The sequence below is a fragment of the Castor canadensis genome, chromosome 16 (genome assembly GCF_047511655.1).
Source record: "Castor canadensis chromosome 16, mCasCan1.hap1v2, whole genome shotgun sequence".
Classification (NCBI taxonomy): Eukaryota; Metazoa; Chordata; class Mammalia; order Rodentia; family Castoridae; genus Castor; species Castor canadensis.
Genome location: NC_133401.1, coordinates 4,147,494 through 4,172,511, shown reverse-complemented (window position 1 = coordinate 4,172,511; position 25,018 = coordinate 4,147,494). Strand labels below are relative to the sequence as shown.

General features: G+C 46.9%; 1 protein-coding gene across 18 annotated transcripts in view; it reads left to right on the top strand.

The window, feature by feature from the left end:
* Positions 1–25,018, top strand: part of Znf536 (zinc finger protein 536) — a 463,499-nt gene that overhangs the window by 109,960 nt on the left and 328,521 nt on the right. For all 18 annotated transcript variants that reach the window (XM_074058790.1, XM_074058788.1, XM_074058789.1 and 15 more), the window contains one exon: positions 12,586–12,701. In XM_074058790.1, the coding sequence (XP_073914891.1) occupies positions 12,586–12,701 (116 nt within the window). The remainder of the gene's footprint in view (positions 1–12,585; positions 12,702–25,018) is intronic.

Here is a 25,018-nt window from a genome sequence, read left to right as displayed (position 1 = left end):
TGTGGGGCTCACAGGCAGCCACCACTGGCCCCTACGTGAGGGTGTGTTTGCTCGTCTGCAAGTGTGAGACACACACGGAAGCATGTGAGCAAAGGAGTGGTAAGGGAATGCACACATCAGTGCCCTCTGGCCTCAGGGTGTGACATGACAGGGCTCTGCTCTCCATGGGAAGAGAACTGCTCGTTGATGGGAGGCCTCCCCAGGAACCTGGGAGGCCCATGATGGATCTCCTAAATGACCTTGGGGTGAGGGTTGTCCTCCTGGGTGGGGATGACATTGGTGATTCAGGGTCTACTGCAGCCCTGGAAGGCGCAGGAGTATTGGAAAGGGCAAGGGTAAGGGTGAGGCTGGCATCCATGTTCCATGGAGCAGTGGATGCATGGCTACTATGGATGGACATGGAAATCGTTTTTAGAAGCAGGGTGGACTCCTCAGGCATCCCAGCTTGACATGATGTACCTCTTCCTAGATATTTGTGTGTGCTTCTGGCCCTAGGGAGGTCCCTTGGGGGTCAGTGGCCCTGTGTGGGGAGGGCACTGGGCACTTTCACCCTAAGGAGAGCAGACTACCCCACCAATCCTATACTGGTCCTTGCAGGTGGTCACCCACCCTCATCGGGGCTGCAGGGATGTCTGGAGTGTAAGGGGACAGGGGGAGCAGAGGAATGGGTCAAGCTTCACCTTGGGGTGCTGACTTATAATCTCCCTCCCTCTCTGCCTCCTCCAGGGGTGCCAGACTCCGACCCCGCTCCCACCAAACAAGCCTTCAAGGGCTGCGTCTTGGGGGTTAGGGCCAGGGGATCTGCCTAGAAGTCCCAACCCAGTGACCACCTAGGCTATTAGTCTTGGAAAGTGGCCCTTAGGGGCCAGATGCTGGGTGCCACTGGTCATCTGATGGGAGCCCTTAGGACATGTCCTGGGCAGTAATCAGGCCCCCCATGGGGAGATCCCAAGCCCTATTCTTGACTCCCTGTCACTCAACTGGTGCCAGCATACCAAGACTGGGTGAGCCACAGTCCTCCCTTTTCTCTTCCTCTCCTTCCCACTTCCCTCTTCAAGTGCATCCTTTCCAAATGTCCCTGTTCTCGCTACTTCTGTCCCCACACACCCAGATATCCCAGAAGGAGAGAGAGCACTTAAAGCCAGGTATGCCAGTGAAGTCCACCTTGCTTCCAGAACTGGCCTCCATCCCACCCACAGTGGCTGACTTCTGCAGAATGACAGCTTTCTTTTTGCACCTTTGAGGGGTCTTTTCACCTGTGCAGGTATCCTAGCCTCTCCGAGGACTGAGCTCTGAGCAGAGGAGAGTCATTGTTTCCTACCTGCAAATAAATATAAAAATGAGCTTTTGTGCATTTTCTTACTCTGCAATTTGCTGTCTATTTTTAACTTGTACATAAAGGGCCAAAAAAGAAAAAGGCAGGAGGAAGTCAAGAGCGTATGATGGCTGCAGGTATACAATCACCAAGAAACCTGAAGTCACCTCTGAAATGACATCCTATCAGAAAACACAGGGCCCTGGGAGACAGAGCTCCTCTTGCAACAGGCCTCATCTTCTTTTCTGCTGGCCTGCTCTTAATTCAGTTCCAGCCATGTCAGGAAGACGCGAGGGGGAGAAAAAAAAAAAAGAGCCACCATTAAAGAAATGCCTTTTGTTTTTTCAGCCTGTGACCCCAGCAATCTCTTTAGCAAGCCATGGTTCAGTGAACTGGCACACAGCAGCCGTTCAGCAGTGGAAAAAAATCATAAACCAGATGGAAGCTTTACATTTTTTGTTTAGTTTTTAAGAGCAGTTTTTATAACATCGCTTAAAACCATTCTGATGCAGCACACTGTTTACACTCCGAGCTTTGTAGCTAAGATGTTTACAGTATGGAGAATGTTTTAAGATATTTTATAGTTATGATATTTAGATAATTGCCAAGGGGGAAAAAATAGTTTGTTGAGATTGTAGTGATGTTGGTAACAGTGAGGTAACTTAGGAGTCTCAATAAATATGTCCACTTTGGTGGAAAGTACAAACTCAGTTAAAACAAAACAACACAAGAGGGAATATTTTTTCTCTGAAATCATTTCCTTTTCTTAATCAAAAGATGACAGGCAGGGCCTTAGAACTCCCATCTGTGCGGCACCATGCCGCTCTCTCCCGATTGATGGTGACTAGAACTCATCTGCCATTGCTAGGCCCCAGGGCTTCAAGAGCTCACAAAGTTCCCTTCTAGAAGCCCACCTTCAGAAACCCCGGGCAGCACCCCCATCTCTTTGTGTGGTGCAATTTGCAGAGATTAGAAAAAAAAAAGTTGAAGAATTTATGCAGAGCTAGGATTTGAACCTCCCCCACTTTTTTTTCAACTGTTCTAAAATGACATTAATCAAAAAACAATAACTCCTTTTAACTTTGCTAAAGTGCTCTAAAGCAAAGTATGAAATAATCTGTGTGTGGGCCACAAATGTGCAGAATGCAAACATTTCACGATAAACATGTTTAAATGAAAGTCCCCAGCCAGATAGTCTCAAAGATAGTACATGCTGGATTAATTAATGGGTACTCATAAAAAATAAACCTCACTTTTAAGATTCGACCAATAAAATCATTAGCATATCTGGATCAGATGGCTTCATGTATACATTGAATTTCCCCATGGCACATTGGCCTTCCTTTCTAAGAGAACATTTCAGCTTTAAGTCAGAACCACCCTCCTACCCGCTCTGGTATTTCCAATACTGTGATAAGATCATTTATTCTGGTTTTATCTGTAATACCTGCAATTGATCTACTGGTGATGGAATTAAATTTATCATTTTCGATGTATAAATCATAGTTAGATAGTCAAAAACATGTTTAGCTGAATAAAATTCCTATTGTTTGCTTGTGACACACAGTGTTTGATTTTCACGATAATCACATACATAGTGCATAATTTTCACCCCCAGGTGTTTATTTTTTGAGCTATCTTAAATTGAATCATTTTGGCCTATGCACGAATGCTATCTTTAAAAAAAATATTTTCCTGAAATCACATAGTCAAACAAATGTTGACTTTGGGTTGTGGACTCTGCAGTGTTAACAGTGGTTCTGGTAAATTGGAAATCACGTATTTTTTCCGAAGTCTAATTACAGTGTAGAAGATTCTGGTTTTACGCTGTGATTTTTGCAGGGGGGAAAGACAGACTGTTCCAAAGTCCCCTTCGGTAAGGAGCTCACAGTAAAACTAAGCTCATTTTGAGAGAGCTGAAGTTGGAATTCATTATAACTGCCCAGACAGCGAAATTCGGAACCGACAACGATCCACATTTCAAATCCTTATGAAAATAAAAACAACCCGACAAAAATTATTAAGGAAAAAAACTCCAGCATGAGTTTAATTTTATCCAACTTTATTGGCAGCTTCCTTTGAAGTAATGTGCAATAAAGTTTCCAAGCAGAACAATTGAGAGAAATGAGCAAAGGCTTTTTTGTGTGTTTTCTTACACTGTTTCTTTTAATAAAAACCACGGAGCAGTAAATACCTGAATAAATAATGAGGGGGGGTTGCACCATCACGCGTGGTTAGACAGCTTCAGGATTTCTTAGCTGTGCTGCTACAAGCAGGTTCTGCAGAACCCTGGGTACTGGCCCACTGGTGCTGGGCCTTCCAAGGGCTGCTGTCCTGGCCTGTTCCGTCCTCCCATCCCCATGGGGACAGTCTGGGGTCCTCCTGGAAAGCCCTTCTATGGTAGCATCGTCCAAGCTTGCCTGGGACCAGGAACGTCCCCCTAAGGAAACGCCTTTCACACGAGTGCTTCTGGAACAGAGTTTGCAAGCTGGAGGGTTCCAGAGATTATAAACAGCGTCGGCTCTTACCCTCATTTTCTGCCAGAGACTCAACATCGCCTGTTTTAGAGGCCATGTGTTTACACCCACAAAACAAACTTCAGTATGGTGTATATTTGTGAAGAAGCCACACCTAGTGACTCCTGGGGTGGGCAGGCATTCATTGCAAACTCTATGGACCACTCTCCACTACTCCCCCCACCCCAGTCATGGGTGCTCCGACTTGGGGTGCCTGCAAGGGAGACCTTGCCCCTGGGAAGAGAGGAGGTGAAGGAGGCGATGGGCACAGCAAGGAACCCCAGACCTTCAACTACAATGAGTTGAAAGTTGAATATCTCCATGACATTTATTACAAAGAGGGTCCCTGGTTTCCCTTGGATTTTTGAGGCAGCTCTTATCTTGTGTGTAGCTAAGAAATGGATAAACTTTTGTAAACAGACCTTTCCAGGTGAGAAGCTGGGAGCTCGTAACCGACTATGGTTTGGATTGTGTTGTGTCTCCAATGGCTTCTGTGTTGGGAGCTTGGTAGCTAGTATGGCGGTGCTGAGATGCTGGGAACTTTTAAGAGGCAGGGTCTCTGTGGAGGTCCTGGGGTCATCAGGGGATCTGCCCTTGGAAAAGATTAAGGCAGTTCTCTGGGGCCTCTGAGTCCCCAAGATAGGGAGTTGTTATTGAGGGAGGCTCACCCCTGAATCTCTCTCTGGCTTCCTATTTGGCAAGGTGATAATTCCCTCTTGTGTGTGACACTAACCATGAGATCTTCATGAGAGCCAAGCTGGTGCTGGTACCATGCCCTCGAATCTCCCAAACTGTGAGCTAAGTAAACCTTCTTTCTTTATAGCTCCTCCACCCCAAGTATTTCACTATAGCAATGAAAAGCAGACCGGTGCCTCACCTACCTGTGGAGAAACTGGGTGCTGCCTGAGGATGAACACACAAACATCTGTCCCAGAGAAAGTCTCAGTCACAGACTGCTGGGCTGGATGGAGGGAAGTGGAGAGAGGTTGACCACCCCAAGTGAATCTTAATAGATAATAGATTTTAAGGAAATAGTCCTGTGATAGTTGGGATAAACACAAGCAGAAAGTGTTGGAGGAAATGTGCCAAAAAGTCTGGGGTGAGACTGTAAGAAGCAGCCAGAGCACTGGGTCCCTTTCTACAGGCCATGCAGGACCCTACTCTGGGTGCCTTCCATTAGGGGACTAAGACCATGCATGACCCCATGCAGAGGCCACTTGACGGTCTCAGTGAGCCTGTCTCCCTCTCCTTCCCTGATGCTAACCTAGACCTGACCCTCAGAGTTCCCCAGCTCTATCTCTCCACCCTACATCAGCACTGGGCCTGACCTGCCATGCTGGGAAACCCTAGCTTAGTGAGTCCCCTCCTGGGCCAGGGTCTTGCAAGAAGTCACTGCACACCAAGGTTGGGCCTGTGGTTCCCATAGTCAGAAGGCTTTTTGGGGACCTGTGTATTCAGTCTCACCATACCCTACCATTGGGAAAGACCCAACTTGGGATGGGGAGGGTCTCTCGGTGTCAGATAGTCCCTTAATGACTAGGACCCCCAGCGTAATGACCTAAGTTTGCTGTTCTTGGCTCCATGGGCTTGTCATTGTCTGAAACTCTGTGTGTAGTGCGTAGGTAAGTGGAGTCAAGGGAACCAGCATTCTGTGGAAGACACAGAGTAACCAGTTCTCTAAAACCTCTTCTTCCTGCTGGCTCACTTTATCTTATTTATTTTGGGAGGAGGTTGTGCTGATATGGAACCCAAGACTTTGCACATGCTGGGTGAGTGCTCTACCACTAAGTTATAGCCCTAGTCTGCTTGCCTTTTAATATAAGAACGACAACAGCCATAGCTAACTATGTCCCAGGCATGTTATTACTTTTAATTAATTAATTAGTAATTATCTCAAATAATTTGATTCATTTTTATCACCACCTATGGAGTGGGTCTTCCTCTTGCCCCCATTTTACAGATCAGGAAGCTGGGGCTAGGGGAGGCTGTTAGATGCTCTAGATCCTCAGTCAGTAGCAGAGGAGAGGGTCCAAGCTTAATTGGTCACCCCAACAAAGTTGATGTTTTCAATCTCTCCTTCCTTGGTCATTTCCCCAACACTGTGCGGTGACTCCAGGTTCACCATGGCTCAGTCCTCTCTGGCATAGTTGTCTGTCTGTTTTACATAGTTGAGGACTCCATGTTGACTTTTTTTGGGGTGGTACTGGGGATTGAACTCTGGGCTTGTGCTATCACTTGAGCTACACCTGCAGCCTGTTTGCTGTTACTTTGTTTTTCAGATAAGGTCTTGTGCTTTTGCTCAGGCTGGCCTCAAATCTTGATTCTCCTACTTCCATCTCTTAAGTAGTTAGGATTATAGGCACTCACCACCATGTCTGGCCCTTATTGGCTTTTATTTTTGGCAGTTTTATATAAAATATCCATTTGAAACAAATTGGTTTAAGGAAACCTGTGAACCAATTTCAAGAAAAATCTTAACTAGGCCTCGATACTGGTATAAGTAGATGTGACCACAAGGCAAAGGAGGCAGGTAGATGACTGAAACTTAGGCCACAATGCCCTCAATCTAGGTAAGGCAGGGGAGAGAGGAGTCTGAAGTAATCTATATTGAGGAATTTCAGACAATTCTTGTCTCCATGTGGGAGGTGAATTCTGACAGTGTCTAATGACCAACTGGTATGGGGGGACTTTGGTGTTTATTTTTCCCCATATGTGTCCAAGATATCAGCTCTTTACCACCAATGGGAGGAACATGGGACCAGGAAGTCTCTGATCTTCCTCAAGACTCTGTCTGGGGTCCAGGTTGACTTACCTAAGAGGAAACCAGCCTCTGGCCTGGAATCCATGGTGGGGTGGGGAGCAGAGGGACAGAGTGGGTGGTGGATCAAGGCTGGGAGGTTGTCAGTGAGGGAAAGCAAGAGAGCCCCTCACTTAAGCTCCCATGTGCTTGGCTGGGTTACCCAGGGTTGATGAGGTGTTGACAACGGTGCTAGAGCTGGCACACACCCCTGGTGACTCCCAGACTCCTAGTACAATCCCTCCATGCCACTGTTACTGTTGCCAGAAAAATGGTAGAATCATTGATCACCAGGAAGTCTCCACTTCAATGGGTTCCCAACTGGTTTCCATAGAACCCAGTGGTTCCAAGGAGAGGAGCCAAGAGAAGGGAGAGAGCCAGGCTTCGCTTCTACAGCTTTGGGCAGAGTAACTGTTCTTTTATCAGCTCCAATAGGGAAAGATTTCCTTGGGAAAGTGATTCCACTACTAGAAAACCCACAAATTAGATCAAGTTTTTGAGTCTACAAAGGGGAAGCCAAGTTCCACAGAAGAGAAAGTAATCACCAATTTGAGTCTCTACAGTCACATTAAATACAAATGTCTCTAGGTAGATTGGTGGAACTTGGACGGAGACATGAGGGACCTCATGACCCAGCTTTGGATAGCCTGGCACCTAGAGCATTAGGTAGAGATGGGTGTCTACCTGGGACCTAGCTCTTCACGGCAGGGGACCCAGAGCCCACAGGACAGAACTGCTCAGCTATATCTAACAATGGTGGCTGGCAGTTGAGTGACTTCTGGGTGCCAGACCTGTGCTAAACACACTCAGATGTATTTTGGGGGGAGAGGTGGGAGAAGGGATTGAACCCAAGGCTTCGTGCATGCTAAGCAGGTGATCTCCCACTGAACCACATCCCCAGCAGGATGGAGACATGGAAGCCATTCTGTGACTCACCATATTAGCTGGAGCTTTCTGGGCTGTGGTCTAGGATCAGTGCTATCTACACCATGGCTCCTACTTCCCGGTATGTGGCAGGATTTCCCTGGGGCTAGGTGGCTCATCAGAAATATTGGATAGAGGCTTCAGATGGGGCAGGGGTGTCCTTGTCTTCCTGTTGACGCTGCGAGGGTTTGTGCGGACCCCCATGGCTGAGGCCAAGGATGGGTACCATACCCCTTGACAGTCAACAGGACCAGGGACCTTACTTGTCACAACTTCTATAGCTCAACCCACTGGGAGGTGATCAGGTATGTGCTGGTGGAGCGAGAGTGACAGACTGCTTGTCTAACATGCATAAGACCCTGGGTTTGAGATCCAGCATTGAAAAAAGAGTTCATTGATACTCTTTCATTCGGAAGACATTTTTATTTGCATACGTATTTGCACATTTCTCCATTAATTCACACACCTATTACTTTCCTATTCCTTCAGTTATCAATCTGTCTCACCATCCATCCCTTTATACTTGCCTTTAAGACATTCATTCACATATTTGGTCATGTATGCTTTTTTGGCCCATTCATCCCTTCATTCATTCAACAAATAAAACTCTCTGAAACAAGTTAAAGCCTCTGGAGGAATGTGTAGTAGTTAAACCCAGGGTAGACACTGGACATTTCTCATTGGGGGTAGACACATGACAATTTGGAGAGAGGGTGCCAGGGACCCAGGACAGAATTTTTGGTCTGTAACAGGTGCAGGCTATACACTCATGCACAGTGACTGTGGAGTCCAGGCATCACTTATGTGCTGCTGAAATCTTAGAGGACTCCTCCCTCAGTTTCCCCCATGACCTGAGAATCGAGTCCTCCTAGGTCTCCAAACCTTCTCACGATCATGAACCATCCTTGGGTTGCTCCTGGAAGTTGAGTACCATCCGAGGTTGAGTACTCCCTCGTGGGGAGGCCATTGATGACCAATTCCAGGCTGGTGAAGGGTGGGGAGGAGGACCATCTGTGGACAACTTCATGAAGGGGATAGGGCAGCCAGGGTGCAGTGTGAATAAGGAGGAGCCAAGGGCAAGAGAACTTGGTTCCTTCTACCCATCCATTATTTTATTCTGTCCTGGAGGTAAACAGAATGTCACCATAGCTCTTCCACTAGCCGAGACCCTGTGTTTGCAACCACAGAGACCATTAAGTGCCATCTGAAGATGAGGTGAAATTTCTAGCTCTAGTAATCATATTGACTGTGAGGCAGGCTAAGGATGAGAGTGTGTTACACTTAGACACCGAGTCATCAGGGGAGGGTCTTGTGCCTCTAGCAAATGAGCAAGGACTAAGCACCTCTTCTGCGTCAAGCTCTGAGTTACTGTCACCAAGATAGGCAGCTGGTGGAGATGGCTCAGTGTGGACTTCTCTTGAATTATTGAGAGGCTATTTGATCTCACACTTAACATTCCTTGCTGTGCGTGACTCCCAATGCATATGTGCGCCCTTTCTGCCTCATACGCTGCACTTCAAGGATTCTTGGGAGAACTAGAGCATCCGTTAATGGCTTTCACACATGGAGGCTGGCGTGGGGTACCTGTTGGTTCCAAAAGATGCTTCTGTCCTTTGCCATTCTATATGCCTTTTATTTATTCTTTTGGTAGGACTGACTGGGGTTTGAATTCAGAACCTCACGCTTGCAAGGCAAGCACTCTATCACTTGAGCCACTCCATCAGCTCCTTTGCCATTCTGTGTATGTTTTCCCTTCCTGCAGCAAAGGCAGTGTTCTCCCTCACTGTAGTTAACCCCAAGGTACCCTCCTCAGATACTCAGGAAGCCTCACCCCCAAGAAGCCAAGCTTGGGCTGGGTGCGCTGGCTCATGGTTATAATCCTAGCAACCTGGGAGGTGGAGATCAAGAGGATCAAGGTTTGACGCCAGTCCAGGTATAAGTTATCAAGACCCCCATCTGAACCAACAAGCTGCGGATGGTGGCGCATGTCTGTCATCTCAGTTATGCAGGAAGCATAAATAGGGACCATCACAGTCCAGGCTGGCCTGGGCAAAAACATCAGATCCTATCCCCAAAATAACTAAAGTAAAAAGGGCTGGGGTGTGATTTACGTGGCAGAGCACCTGCCTAGCAAGCCTAGCAAGTTCAAACCCCAGTACCATAAAGAAAAAAAAAGTCCGGCTCAAGTGGCCCCAATTGTACCTGTGTCTCCGAGCCCCACCCATATTGGATCCCAACTCCTGGCCAATGGGAAGAGTTCTTGTATGCTGGTTCCCTAGGTAACTAAAGTGTGCACCCAAGAAGGACCATAGGAAAGGGAAGAACTCACAGAAGCCTACACGCCACTCCTGAAGTCTGTGTTCCATCCACCTCCACCCCAGCTCTGCCCTCAACCTCCAGCCATGTTTTTGCCTCTTAGTCTACTTGACACAGCTGTGAACACTGGGGGCAGGCGGCAACATGGCCCGATGTAATATTAATTTCTTTTCTGGTTTATTTGTGAAGGAGTCAACCATATAAATCACTTTAAGCCATGAAGACAGGAAGTGAAATCACATCCTCCAATGCAGAAATATAGCGTGTAACCATTAAAACCTAAGTGAAACGTGTGATCAAGTGGAGGGTCTTCGTGTGGGTGGAGTTTTGAGATTTGCAAGAGGTTTGGAAAGTTTATTTTATTTTTTTTTAGGGCAAAGCTTTGGGTGCCTCTCTGGCATATCATTAGGACAGTGTCTGCTGGACAGTCTCTGTGTAATATCATTTTCCTGACTTGTTTAATTAACAACCATTTTTGACCTAGACTTGTTATAAAAGTGTTGCCTATTCGCTCCTGGAAGATTATGTCTAATGAACATATTTGCATGTTATCAGATATAGCAATATATCATTTCAAATTTCAGCATTTAAGCCTGCATCACTCAAAACAGCTTTTGTGGATTAGTAAGTAGGTGAAATCAAAAATCTCATTTCATATCTGACATTAATAACTTTCAGGGGCAATGAGCACTGGCATTTCTGTCTGGACCAGAATAGAACCCAATGCCCTAGAAACACAAGGGCAGCAGACAAACCTACTCACCAGATAGGAAAATAAATCAGGCATAATGCAGAATTTCTACCTTACATGTTAATTAATGTGTGCAATCAATTACTAATGTTGCAATATGAGAAAAGAAACTGGTGGGGAATGGGGCCATAAAAAAATACCTATAGATTTATCTGCTTTTTTTTTTCTATTTAAACAAATAGTCTTCAAGCCTGTGAATGCTGTGTTGAGGCATGCTCTGAATAATAAGCATCATAAAATCTAATCAGATTTATAAGAGGAATTGATTGTTGTGGCAGGAGGAGAGAGTGGAAAATAAGCTGAAATTTAAGTGTTAATTTTTATGCTAATCCACAGTGGCTTCATATGAAGCAATTTTGTTCTGTGCCACAAATATAAAATTGTCCCTTGCAGAGAAATGTCAGCTTGCTAGACCTGAAAGCAGTAATTTATTAGGTATGTTTCTATTAGTATATGTCACAGTTGTTAGCAGGCTGTACACACAATGGTACTTCATACCTTATCCTCCAACTCTTAGACTGTTTCAGCTCAGTGGCTGGAACGGGGGCATTAATACATTATCATATGCGGGGTGGTCTGTGCCCTGTGGACAAAAGGCTATTTAATACAATTTAATGTCATTCTGAGAAGAAGTGGAAAAAATAAAGACGGGAATAAAATGGCATCTGTGTGTTTCACAGTGCATTCATGCACGAACCTTCAGTTTAAGAGGTATACATTTCTGCCAAGAAAAAGGATAAAACTGGGGCATTTTTTTTTATAACCTGTTCCCCACTGCAGTATTTTCTAAATGCTATTAAGTGATCGATTTACACGGCCACATGATGATGTCATCCGTAAGAAGGGGAATGCAGATGACAGCAAAATACTAGTGACAGTGACCTTATTTCAGAATCTTTAGAACCCTGTCAGCTCTGCTTCGAGTGTATGGCTTCAAAGAATGTACTTTTTTTTTGGACAATATCTAGTTACTGGGTAGTGAATTAATGGAGTTAAGGGTTCTGATGCAATTCACATATAGGTCAATTACATGCACCAACATCTGCTCTGTCACCACATTTGCATACAGCATTCATATGTTAATGGTGTCTCTTTTTACTCAAGTAATATATTTAAAAAACAAGATTTGCATATCAGTTTGGATCAGTATATTACAAGCAATTTATCATTTTCTCCTTCTTGTTATGATTTGAACAACAATATCTTGAGTGATGGCTGCTATATTTGAGCAGGGCTCTGATTTATACAAGGCTCCCCTCGGTGGAAAAAGCTTCCATTCGAAAGCTGTTTAAAGCCTTATAAATCAATAATGACACAGATGGACTGGTGATAATCTATTTAGAATGCCTGATAGCAAATATTGTTGTAAAGATGGTTAGCACAGAGCCTTCCCTCCCTTTGCAAAAAAAAAAAAAAGGGCAAGTTTGAACACAGAAGTGCTTGCCCGTGGACTTGGTGGCTGATGATCTCCTGGCCAGGTCTGGATTGCAGAAGGGAAAATCCTGGGGAAGCAGAACAAAGGGACTTTCCCACTCCTGCCAATATAATCATATCAATCCCTGTTTCTTTAACAAAACAGGACCTCTTAATGGAATTGTGTCTTCAGGTGTAAATAGCAATGAAAGCGCCTTCTCCTTTCCTCTGCCCCGATCCAGCGCAAGGAGAAAATGAAGTGGAGGTTGTCAGAAGTGGCAGCTGCTTGGAACTCTGATAAATATAAGCTTTTATTGATCTGATGAAAATGAAAGAGCCCAGTGCTGGGCAGTATTTAGCGTCTTGTCTGCCACCCGTCACCGGTGGCCTTGAGTTGGGATGGATTTCCATTCTCATATACCAGATTTGACTTCATCTTTAACCTCTTTCGGTTGAATTTCCTTGACCTTCACATATTGCTGTGATTTGGTGAATTTGTTACTTTTCATTTTACATTGTTTCTTCCTCTCTTTTTTTCCCCCTTTCCTAATAGGGAACCCGGACGCCCTTCGGGGAATCTCTTAGTGCCTGGATCAATTGCATTCTTTTGGGGCTATTTTCTCACCAGACCTACAGTCCTTACGGCAACTATGCAGTCAAGCTGCTAAGGTAAGTCTCAACATGCGACAAGAGAACTCTTTACCCTGGACACGCCTCGTTTCCTTCTGCATCGTGGTCGTGTTGACCTAACACAAATCCAAACCACACAGCCCCTCTGTCCACCCCCTGCCCCCAGTCAAGGGCTTCTTCCAAGCCTCTGTGGACTCAGGTGGGATTCTTGTACCTGCCCACTCAGCTCTGGGCTAGTGGCACCTGGCAGGACTTTTCCCAGTGGGGACAGTTTCCTGTGCCGTTAGCAAGTATTAGGGATGGAGGAACAAAAGGGTCATGGAAAAAAAAATGTTATTTTCCACTGTGTGGCTTAATTCCTTTCTAGAGTTTTCTTCTGGGATAAAGATGAGGCTTTGGTTGAAAATCTTGAGGTACCGCTAACATATTCTGCTTCCAAGAAAGTGCTCCTGTTATTCTGAGTAGTTTTGATACAAGCAAATCAAAGTGAAGATTTGAAATAGCTTTTCTGAAAGCCCAAGCTGAAATCATAAATTATTCCGCACCATGATCCTTTCTGATAGTAAAACCATACCTCTTTGCCTGACATTGCTGAAATGTGGAAAAGTTAAAAATAAAATGAAACATTTAAATCTTGGTTGTTGAGAACCTCAGAGAGATGTCAAGGCCAGTCGATAAATACTCCTATCAATTAGACTTTCACCGTTATCATTGGGTATTGGTTGATTAGTCATCACACAGGTTCAGGGTTCTGGAATTAAGTAGAAATGCAAAGAAATACCATGAAATGGAAACCAAGAGTCTCAGGGGCTCTGACCAACTCCTGGAGGCTGGGGACCAGGTGATGGTAGTGTCACAGCCTCATGTGATCTTGGGAGAAAAATGCAGCAAGAGGGTTGGAAGTTCCCCTGGTTCTTTATTTAAGTTAGAAAGTGTTGATTTCACACCACAGCCAGTGTTTTCCAGCTGCTTCTTAGTGGGTGGATTCCGTGTTAAGAAAAAGGACCTGTAAATACCAGTAGTGGTGGCTGCCTTAGTGGCTGAGCCAGGCCTCCCTTAGCACCTGTGACCTCGGGTGACACTGGAGTGTCTTCTAGGGACAGCCCTGGAGCTTTCCAGCCCTGGGCTTCCAGACTGTGCTGTTTGGCGAGGTCCTTCCTCAGCGTTGTCACAGGCAGGAACAATTTTTGGTTCCATAGCTGTTTGGTTGGTTAAACAAGCCCGCAGTTGCCAGTAAGGTTTAGGATCTGCCTGCCAGATAAGAGAATGTCTGCGAAGACTATTTTCCCTCTTGGGAAGCAAAACACAGATGGGGGAGTTAGGAGTCTTACAATATTTAACTGCTACATTGATGGCGGGGATTCTGCCACGTGGGTGCTCACAGTGTTGGAAGGCCTGTGCAGCATCACTGCTGAGGCCCTCAGGTAGGGGAGGTGGCTGACACTGACCACCCAAAAAGATGGCGGGGGGTGGGGGTGGGGGTGGGAGGGGATTAGGAGTGTGCACCAGTTTGTTCTGGAACACTCTACACTTGGTGGCTCTTGAGGTGGGGACAGAGGTCCTGCCTGGATTCTGGCCAGTCCTCTTGACCTCTTTTGGGATGGAAAGGAAGCAAGCGAGGATGAACACCTGAGTGCCCAACTCACTGGAGATGGGAGGGGTGGGGAGAGGGAAGGAGTGTGACATGCTTGCTCTGTGGGTGACACAGAGCTGGTCTTGTGTGGGTTGCATAGACTCCACACTCACCAGGTTTCCTGCTACCAAAGCTTTTAAAGGGTTGACCATTGTGGGCCATCTCTGGATTTTCTAGAACAATTATAGCAGTCCTCTGTATCTGCGGGGGTCATGTTTCTAGACCTCCAGCCATGCATAAAGCTATGGGCAGCGTCACCTCCCATAGGTGCCATCTTTCCCCTATACACACATGCCTCTGATAAAGTTAAATGTATGAGTTAGGCACAGTAAGAGATGGGTAATAATAATAATAAAATAGCATGGTTACAGCAATATACAGTGATAAGCATTGTGTGAATGTTTTCTCTCCCCTCCGAAAGAGTCAAGGTAAAAACACTGATATCTGGGGGCCATGGTTGACCTCCGGCAAATGAAACAGTAGAAAGTGAATTGCGGATCAGGGCAACTGCCAGATGTGGGCGGAGGGAAGGTAGAGAGATTCTCCTGGATGGAAAATGGATGTCTTGGAGTAATTTGGGGATCCAGTGAGTTGGATCTTTCTACACAAGAGCAAATGCTTGGCCTTTGGTGATGGAAAGGGGGCAGGTCTTAGGAAGAGGCGGAGAACCTATGGGTGCCTTTCTCTCAATCTCTTACTGACTTTGACCCCCCCAGAACTGGCTTCTCAGTCCTGGAGTTGAAACCCTTTGCTGGGTGGCCTGACCTGTGATTGGCTGGTTTTCAATGGGTGAATGTGGCTCCCAAGTCATTTCTGGGAAATGCCAGGGAACATTTGCTCCCACTCCTCTGCTCTGTCTATGCCCCTCTCCCAGTTCCTTGAAAAGGACTCTTTGCACAAGATTTTGTGAAATCTTATATAAAATGCTACATAGGCCAGGCGTGGCGATGCAGACCTGTGAGCCCAACTATGTGATCCCAACTACAGTTGCATATCCTGGGCAACTTAACAAGAGCCTATCTCAAAATAAAAATAAGTGAATTAAAAATAAGAAGGGGCGGGAGTATAGCTCAATGATAGAAATATTTACCTAGCCTGTGTTCAATCCTCAGAACTGATAGCTGGGTCTCTCCCATACCTCGGAAAGTGAGTTCGTGCCCCATCTCAGCATGGGTTCCAGAGAAGTCTCTGCAAAGCCTGGAGAAAGAGCATCCAGGTGTGGTCGCCCTGACTTCTACAACTTTATCCTTCAGAAAGCACTGCGTCTGTGTCATGAGGCCCAGGGGACGCCAGAGTATAATGGTCTCAGAACCCAAAGCACCTTCCCTCCATGTGACATGTGGCCCGCACTCTGCCCCAGGTACCTGCAAGGCTCAGGAGACCATGGGCAGGCTAGACTCGGGGGTCCTGCTGGACTCCGGCTGTCCTCACCCAAATCTGGAAGTCCACAGCCTTCCAGTGGCAGTCATTGCCCTAGTTAAAGGCCACACGGTGATGGTACAAAGGGAGCAGCGAGGAGGGAGGGAACAACTGTAAGTTGCTCTGTGATGGTGCTGATAAGCCCTGCATCCAGTCTGGGGCTTTGCATCTTATTTGATCTTAGTTCCATTTTCCAAATGGCGAAACTGAGGTTGGACAAGTTAACTCATCTGCCTCAGGTCCTATGGCTGGTAGATGGTGTATTAGTTAGCTTTTCTGTCACCCTGACAAAATGTCTGACATAAACCACTTAAAGGAGGATTTATTTTGTTCATGGTTCCAGGGCTCGGTCCATGTGCTTTGGCAGGGCGTCATGGCCGCTGGAGTGGGTGGTCAAGAAGGTTCCTCACCTCTCTGTAGACAGGAGGTAGAGAAAGAGACAGGAAGGGATCAGGAACAGGACACCCCCAAGGGCCCACTCCCAGTGATCTACTTCCTCCTGTTAGGCCCCACCTCCTGTTTCCACATCCTCCCAAATAGCGCCTCCCACTGGGGACCAAATGTTCAACCCATGAAACCTGTGGGAGACATTTCATATTTAAACCCTAACAGATGGCAAGGCCAAGGTCTGAGTGAGGTTCTTACTGATTTGGAGGCTCAATCTCTTAGCTCTGCAGCAGCACTGGGGTCACCATTGGAAGGACGGTTAAAGTCTCTGCCCACAAAGAACTTATATTATGGCTGTTGACAGTAGGAAGTGTAAACAAGGTAGCCAATGGGTAAGATGATGTCCAAGAGTGATGAATGCCATGGGGAAATGAAGGCAGCAGGAAAGAGGGTGGGGAAAGGGAAGGGGCAGTGTCTGTAGTTGACAGGACACAGGGTGGCCCCCGAGGAAGGGACAATGGAGGCGAGAGTTCTGAAGAACATGGAGGATCCAGCTGGGTGAAGGCCTAGGGTGAAGATTATTTCCAGCAGAAGCAATAGCAAATGCAAAGGCCCTGTGGTGAGAAGGATGTTGGCATGTCTGAGGGACAGACTGACCCTAGCTGCCCGAGCACAGTAACTTCTGGCAAAAGTGAGAAGGCTGGCGTGACTTTGTGGGCCAGGGTGAGGAGTTTTGGCTTTCTTTTATGTTGTAGGTTTGTTTACCTCATTTTGTTTTGCAGTGCTGAGGACCGAGTCCAGGGTCTCGCACGTGCTACACACACTTCACTGTTGAGCCATGTCCCCATCCCCTTCATTGCTTTGAACCAAAGTGGGTGTCTTGGGAAACCCACCATCCCAGGTGTGGCAAGACTCCCAGGTGCCAGAGTTCTAGTGGCGTGAGATCGCTCTGTGGTCTGTATTTTCTACCAGAGGGATTGGGTGGGGACTGGTCTAAGGGTGGGCAGCAGGCTCCAGGGTGCAGGGGTTTGGGGGGGGAAGTGGTCAATAGTAAGAGATGGGGACACTTGGAGCAGCCTGAGCTCCTGAACAGCCCCAGGCAGTCAGGCCCAGTGGAAGGTGAAGCCACCTTCGTTTTATGAGTGAGACGATTGAGGCCCAGAGAAGGCAGGTGACTTGCTTGCCCAGTCACACAGCAAGCCACTGGCAGAACAGACCAGCTGCATCTCACCTGAGCATAGCCGATGGGCTGGGGGGGCCATTCTGAGCTGAAACAAGGCACCCATTTGTGTGTAGGCAGAGGGACTGTGTCTTCTTTGTCCCAGTGGCTCCCATAGTACCCAGCAGAATCCTGGTACCCTGTGAGCAATCGTTTGTTGATGTATTGATCGACCAACCCCCTTGCATCTGAAATGTGTCATTATTAGGATGGGTTCGTACGTTGGTTTAAGCAAACCGAACACATGACAAGTCCACGTTGACCCCAGGTTTTCTAGACTATACAGATTGCAAAACCCAAGGCCTGCCCAGGTCTAACTTCTGCAAACAGCCAGGATGCAACCAGGCCAGATGTGATTCCTAACACCTGTACAGGTGCTTTGAGGGGACCCCTGGGGTACCCCAATAGTCCCACTTTAGGGACACGAATTCTGAAAGTCTTGGACAAAGGCATCAGTGTTGAAGCAGCTCAGCCAGAGGGAGTGCAGATTGTCCCTACAGTATGTTCCTAGGGAGGGGACCCAGGCAGGCAGTGGCCCGCGCTGTCACTGTGTGTCCCGGGTAGCCTTACCCCACTCAGGCAGTGCCATGGAGCTGGGTGAGCACAGAGCAGCCAGGAAGAGCTGACTCCTTTGAAAGGGGTGACTGCCCCCCAGCTCCCAAATCCAGCAGCCCCTCCAGGTATGGAAGGAGTTTTTGTAGGTCTATGGGAAAGTTAGAAAACAAAATCCAAGATGGGCACGGTGACTCATGGCTATAATCCCAGCCACTCGGGAGGATCATGGTTTGAGGGCAGTCTGGGCAAAAAGTTGGTGAGACTTGCATCTGAACCAATAAAAGTATGGGTGAGGTGACACACCTGTCATCCCAGTTAATGAGAAGCATAAATAGGAGAATCATGGTCTAGTCCAGAGTGGGCAAAAACATAAGACCCTATCTGAAAAGTAACTAAAGCCAAAAGGGCTTGGGGTGTGGCTCAAATGGTAGACTGCCATATGAAGCCACACAACTATAACCAACTTGTCTTTGACAAAGGAGCTAAAAATATACAATAGAGAAATAGCAGCCTCTTCAACAAAAACTGCTGGGAAAACTGGTTAGCAGTCTGCAAAAAACTGAAACTAGATCCATGTATATCACCCTATACCAAGATTAACTCAAAATGGATCAAGGATCTTAATATCAGACCCCAAACTCTCAAGTTGATACAGGAAGGAGTAGGAAATACTCTGGAGTTAGTAGGTATAGGTAAGAACTTTCTCAACGAAACCCCAGCAGCACAGCAACTAAGAGACAGCATAGATAAATGGGACATCATAAAACTAAAAAGCTTCTGTTCATCAAAAGAAATGGTCTCTAAACTGAAGAGAACACCCACAGAGTGGGAGAAAATATTTGCCAACTATACATCAGACAAAGGACTGATAACCAGAATATACAGGGAACTTAAAAAACTAAATTCTCCCAAAACTAATGAACCAATAAAGAAATGGGCAAGTGAACTAAACAGAACTTTCTCAAAAGAAGAAATTCAAATGGCCAGAAAACACATGAAAAAATGCTCACCATCTCTAGCAATAAAGGAAATGCAAATTAAAACCACACTAAGATTCCACCTCACCCCTGTTAGAATAGCCATCATCAGCAACACCACCAACAACAGGTGTTGGCGAGGATGTGGGGAAAAAGGAACCCTCTTACACTGCTGGTGGGAATGTAAACTAGTACAACCACTCTGGAAAAAAATTTGGAGGCTACTTAAAAAGCTAGACATCGATCTACCATTTGATCCAGCAATGCCACTCTTGGGGATATACCCAAAAGACTGTGACACAGGTTACTCCAGAGGCACCTGCACACCCATGTTTATTGCGGCACTATTCACAATAGCCAAGTTATGGAAACAGCCAAGATGCCCCACCACTGACGAATGGATTAAGAAAATGTGGTATCTATACACAATGGAATTCTATGCAGCCATGAAGAAGAATGAAATGTTATCATTCGCTGGTAAATGGATGGAATTGGAGAACATCATTCTGAGCGAGGTTAGCCTGGCCCAAAAGACCAAAAATCGTATGTTCTCCCTCATATGTGGACTTTAGATCAAGGGCAAACACAACAAGGGGATTGGACTTTGAGCACATGATAAAAGCGAGAGCACACAAGGAAGTGGTGAGGATAGGTAAGACACCTAAAAAACTAGCTAGCATTTGTTGCCCTTAACGCAGAGAAACTAAAGCAGATACCTTAAAAGCAACTGAGGCCAATAGGAGAAGGAGACCAGGAACTAGAGAAAAGGTTAGATTAAAAAGAATTAACCTAGAAGGTAACACCCACGCACAGGAAATCAATGTGAGTCAATGCCCTGTATAGCTATCCTTATCTCAACCAGCAAAAACCCTTGTTCCTTCCTATTATTGCTTATACTCTCTCTACAACAAAATTAGAGATAAGGGCAAAATAGTTTCTGCTGGGTATTGAGGGGGGGGAGGGAGGGGGCGGAGTGGGTGGTAAGGGAGGGGGTGGGGGCAGGGGGGAGAAATGACCCAAGCCTTGTATGCACATATGAATAATAAAAGAAAAATGAAAAAAAAAATGGTAGACTGCCTGCCTATCAACCACAAGGCCTTGAAATCGAACCCCAGTATCACCCCCTCCTCCCCCCAAAAATCCATTTCCTTTTATTTTCCTCCATACTGCTGGCAACCAACTTGAGTTTTCATAAAACTTCCTGGTCTGGCATGGTGGTGCAGGTCTACAATCCCAGCTGCTTGGGAGGGATAAGGAGGAACAGGGAGGCCTGAGGTCAGGCCTGGCAAAAGTTAGTGTGAGGCCTTGTCTGAAAAAGAAAGGAGTTTGTGCTGGTTTTCAGAAAAGGTAGGAAAAAAAAAACCCTAAGATGGGCACAGTGACTCATTTCTTTAATCCCAGCTACTCTGGAGGACCATGGTTTGAAGGCAGCCTGGACAAAAAGTTTGTGAGACCCCATCTTGACTAATAAAAATATGGGTGAGGGCACCTGTTGTTCTAAAGAAAAGGAGTGGGGGATTGTGGCTGCAGTGGTAGAGCATTTAAGTAGCAAGTCAGGACTCTGACTTCTAAATCCCAGTACCACCAGAAAAAAAAAAAGAAAAAAAGAACAGCCAAATTTTCTGTGGGCCTGGAGTGGTGGAACACATCTGAAGTCCTAGCCTTCAGGAGGTGGAGGCAGAAGAGTTGCAAGTTCTAGACCAGCCTGAACTACACAAGGAGTTTGAGGAATACAAGTAGGTTATGAGCTGCATGGTGCCGTACACAGGATCATACACACAACAGTCACTCAATGAAGACTGGTCAGTGCTGTCTCCAAGCTGCCCGCTGGATGGCCCAGGTCTGGGGAAGAAAGCACTTGCAGGTGACTGGCATTGAATTTCCTGCTAAATAGGGTTGGCTTGTGGAGGCCATGACAGCGGTCAAGAGACTCTGCGTGGGCCTCTGGCTCCCACCTTCCTCTCTGTTTCCCATGCCTGAGTTATGGGGTGCCTCATGTCCACTGTGGGTGCAGTGGTGGGCATGACTTGCTTCCTACCTTCCAGGAAAAGTGAGCCATGGAACTCCCCTCTCCAGGAAGGGCCACCTGGGCAAAGGTTCCCACACCTTCTTTGCTTGGTCCTCCTGCAGGGCAGATTCCTCACCTGTGCTGTGGAAGGGGGACCCGCCCCTCCTCCCAATAACTGGAAGCTTTCTCTGGACAGGGGTGGCCTGTGTTAACTCTGGGCAGAAGGACAAGGTGCTTCCTGTCCCCCTGTGAGGCTACCTGGGGTGGAAGAGAAGGTGTCAACGTTGGCTATTCAGCTCACCTGCACCTGTCCCCTCCTGGGCTCTGCACCCTGAAGGCCTGATGTCCTGGGATGAGGGCCCAGGGTCAGAGAGGCAAGGAAGTGGGTGGCAAGGAGAACAGGCAGCAGCCCCCCTGGGTGCTGAAGGTCTGGTCTGACCAGCAGCTTGGGAAGAAGGGCCAGCCCCACTCTGGGCCTCACTTCCTGTTGGCTCTGCCCTGCTTCCTTCACTGCCTTTTGCTTCCCTCCATCCGGTCCACATGCAACATGGAGTTTCTGTGTGTGTAATATTATTTGTTTTTATTTCTGTAATCCTTTTATTGTTTGCACAACTGCTGTCAGACTGTTGCCTGAAAGTATCACAGGATAATTGCCGAACGCCTGCATAAGTAATTTCTTATGAAATCGGCCCTTGTCTGCATATAAAATTGTTTGTCGTTGCTGCATACATGGACTTCATTACATAGAGACAGTTTTAACAGGCACCTTCCCCACGGGCCAGAGAGGGGAGGGCCTGACGCTTGGAATTAATGAAATCCTTTCATTATTCTTTTTTGGTCATATGACATTTCTAGAAGGTGACAGCCAGTCCGAGGCGGTCAGAAAGAGCCTTGGTCTGAAATGAGGATGGTGGAGTTTGACTTTTGGGGAGGGCAGTGGCTGGGAAGGCCACACACCAGTCTTCCTGGCTTTCATGGGACATTTCTTCTGACCACCTTTGTGCGATATTAATGGTGTGTGGTAGAGAAAGAACTGTGTTTTATCTGGAGTCTAACCCTGCTGTTATCAAAGTAACTTGCAGCTTATTAGTAAGAGAGGACTTTGCTCCTCTCTGCTGCCCTGTTCGCCAGGGCTTCCTGAATTAAACTGCTGCTTCCTGTCTTTTATATGCATGACCACATCTGGATACCCTGCTCCCAGCCCCAACGCTTAATAACAATCACCTTCTCTTTCAGTCTCTGCTGATTGTTCTTAATTCACACTGACAGATAGTGCCTGACAACTTGCCCGCGCTTCCCTCCCTCCGTGACCCGAACTTACTCACAGCACTTATATAGTCTGTCATTTTTAATATTTGATTTCATTTTAAGTTATGTGTTTTACTGAGAAGATGAAACCAAAAAAAAAAAAAAAAAGAGGTGGGGGGAACTTGTAATGGAACATAAATTTAACTCTTTTCACCATCCAGTCCCAGCCCATTCCTGAGTGTGTGGGTGACTCTTTTCCTTCTGTGTCTTCCTGGGGTGGTGGCCAGGGATGTAGTGTTTTCTTTCCTTCCTTCTTGTTTCTTCTTCTTGTTTCCCCCCTCTCCTTTCTTTCACTTCGGGAAGCAAAAGCTTCACTTTCTATTCTTCCCCTAAAGCACACTTGATGAGTTTATGGTACTAAGAATGACCCTTTCTGATCTGTGACCAGGCCAGTGCTTTGGAGACCTTTGGGGGCTTTGGGGTTTGCTGTGGAGTGAGGGCATTGGGAACAGGCCTGGCGACGTCTGCCTGACTAGCTTCAGTGAAGGTGGCAAGACGCACTATGACTTTTGTGTTTGGAAAAGCTTTTCTTTGTGCAAGCTGACAGGGCACAGAAATGCCAGCTCTCCCTGGAATTGGGATGGACCACTCAGATGGGGGGTTTCCAAAGGCCAGGTGTGTGGTGGGGTTGATGCTGGACGTAAGGTTCCTTCTGCCATGTTCCCTCTGACCCTAGCTCCCCGTCATTGGCCTTGTGGGATGGGTGTCACCCAGGCAGGATGGACGACTCACTTCACTCCAGGGTCCACCCTGCTGTGACTTGACTTTGGCTTTGTTTGCCAGAAGACAAAGGATCCTGTGTCCTTCTTGAGAGCTGTGAGGTCGTGCATTAGGTCAGCTTTGCAAATGGACTCCACCAAATGAAAAGGCCCCACTTCTGCTGCTGCTGCTGTCTGTCTGTCTGCCCCACACCCGAGGCAGCTGAAGAAGTGCAGAGAGGGGATCTGGGTGGATCTCAGTTAAAGTCTTTTCAATTTCTCTGTTGTACAGGGGTGCCTATGGCCTGGCCTCCCAGTGACCAAGCTCCTCACAAGCTGTTACTGTCATAGGCCTGTCTTCCACAGGCCAGTACACATGTCCCTTTGACTGCAACCGATCCCAGGTACGGGATGGTCCCAGTAACCTCGGGAAGATGGGACTTGTTTCTGGCATTCTCTTATCAGGCAGCCCATGGTGTGTTTGTGTGTGGGGGTGAAGGGATACACAACTAAGGCTGCCCCGCTGGGAGTCACCATCCAGGCAGTGCCAAGCTTGGAGGCCACAGAGGCAAAGGAACTGAAGCAAGGGCCAGACCCGTGCCTTGGTGCCCTCCTCTCAGCTGCTTCTTCCAGACGCTACTGATCCTGGGGACAGCTTGTCCCAAGGTGACACTCTGCTTCTCTTCCCCAAGACTGGCCTTTCTGAAACATTGCTTCTACTTTCTCCCTGGCACTGGGGGTAAACTGAGGAACGAGCTGCTAGGTGAAGAGTTTTTTTTTTTAAATCATTTCCTTTTTGTTCTTCTGAAAGATGTGCAAAACCCAAGGACAGTGATCTCTTTTGATGGTTTTCCTGTGATGTTCTTCTGTGCTGAAATTGTTGCTGTTTTTTTTTTTCTTTTCTTTTTTTGGCAATAATGGGATTTGAACTCAGGGCTTCAAGCTTGCTAGGCAGGCGCTCTACCAGTTGAGTCATGCCTCCAGTCCTTTTTGCTCTGATTGTTTTGGAGATGGGACTTCGATCCTCCTATTTTAGTCTTTCTACCATAGCTGGGATGACAGACATGTACCACTGTGGCCAGCTATTGGGTGAGAGGGGGTCTTGTGAACTTTTTTGCCCCACTGGCCTCAAATCACAGTCTTCCCGATTTCAGCTTTCCAAGTAGCTAGGATTACAGGTGTGAGCCACCCACCATGCTCAACTGTTGTCTTGGTTTTGATACATGCTAATTGAAAATAAATAGGACTATGCACAAAAATTATGGTGGGTAAAGCCATTGCCTTCAGCTTCGGACACAGAATGAAGATCTCTGTGTGCAAAGATGAATTGTCTGTTGGACACAGTCAATTTTCTCTGTTTCACCACCTGGATGGTCTTACAGTGCACAGGAAACAGGCCAGGAGACAGAAAAGAGTATTTTTAGCTGTGTATTTGTAACCTCCTGGGGGACACAAGGTCTTCCTTCCTGTGTGCGTGAGACATGGACAGACAGGTGTCCTTGTCAGTGTGTCTTACTAGCCTGGATCTCCCTGTTTGTACCTGCTCAGTGAGATTTAAGGCCAAGGCCACTGTTCCCTTTGACTTTTAGGAATTCAGTCAATAAAGGATTTTAGAGATTTAACCACCAGCAAGGTCAAGTTCTGCTTTTATGCCCCTCCCCCAAAGGACTGTTAGGCTGTCAACTGGTTCTTGTTGAAGAGTCTGAGAAAAGTTGAGGGTTGCAATAGCTAAACCTTTGATTTGGATATCACTCAACATGTCTCCATCCGTTATCTGGTGAGCTGGCGCAAACCTTTGGACTCCCAGGCTGACAGGTCCTGTCTTGTCCACCTGCCTGGAAGCCCTGTCACCTAGATTTTTAGGGAGTTAGCACCAGCAGCATCTATATTCAGTTAAGTTGGAGGCCTGGAAGAACCCCAGTGGCACCATTGTTTTTGACCCCTTGACTTTTCCCTGGAGGCAGTCCATACGCAGGCTGTAACTCAACATGGCGCCAGGGCTGCCTCTGAGGATTCAGTAATAACTGAGCCCAAGAGGATGGGACTGTGGGGAAGCAGGGCAAGGCAGGTACTTTTTCTATGAACTATGAGCCAGGAGGCATGAGTGTACAAAGCACTGTGCTAGGCCGGCAGGGGCTACAAATAGAGGGAA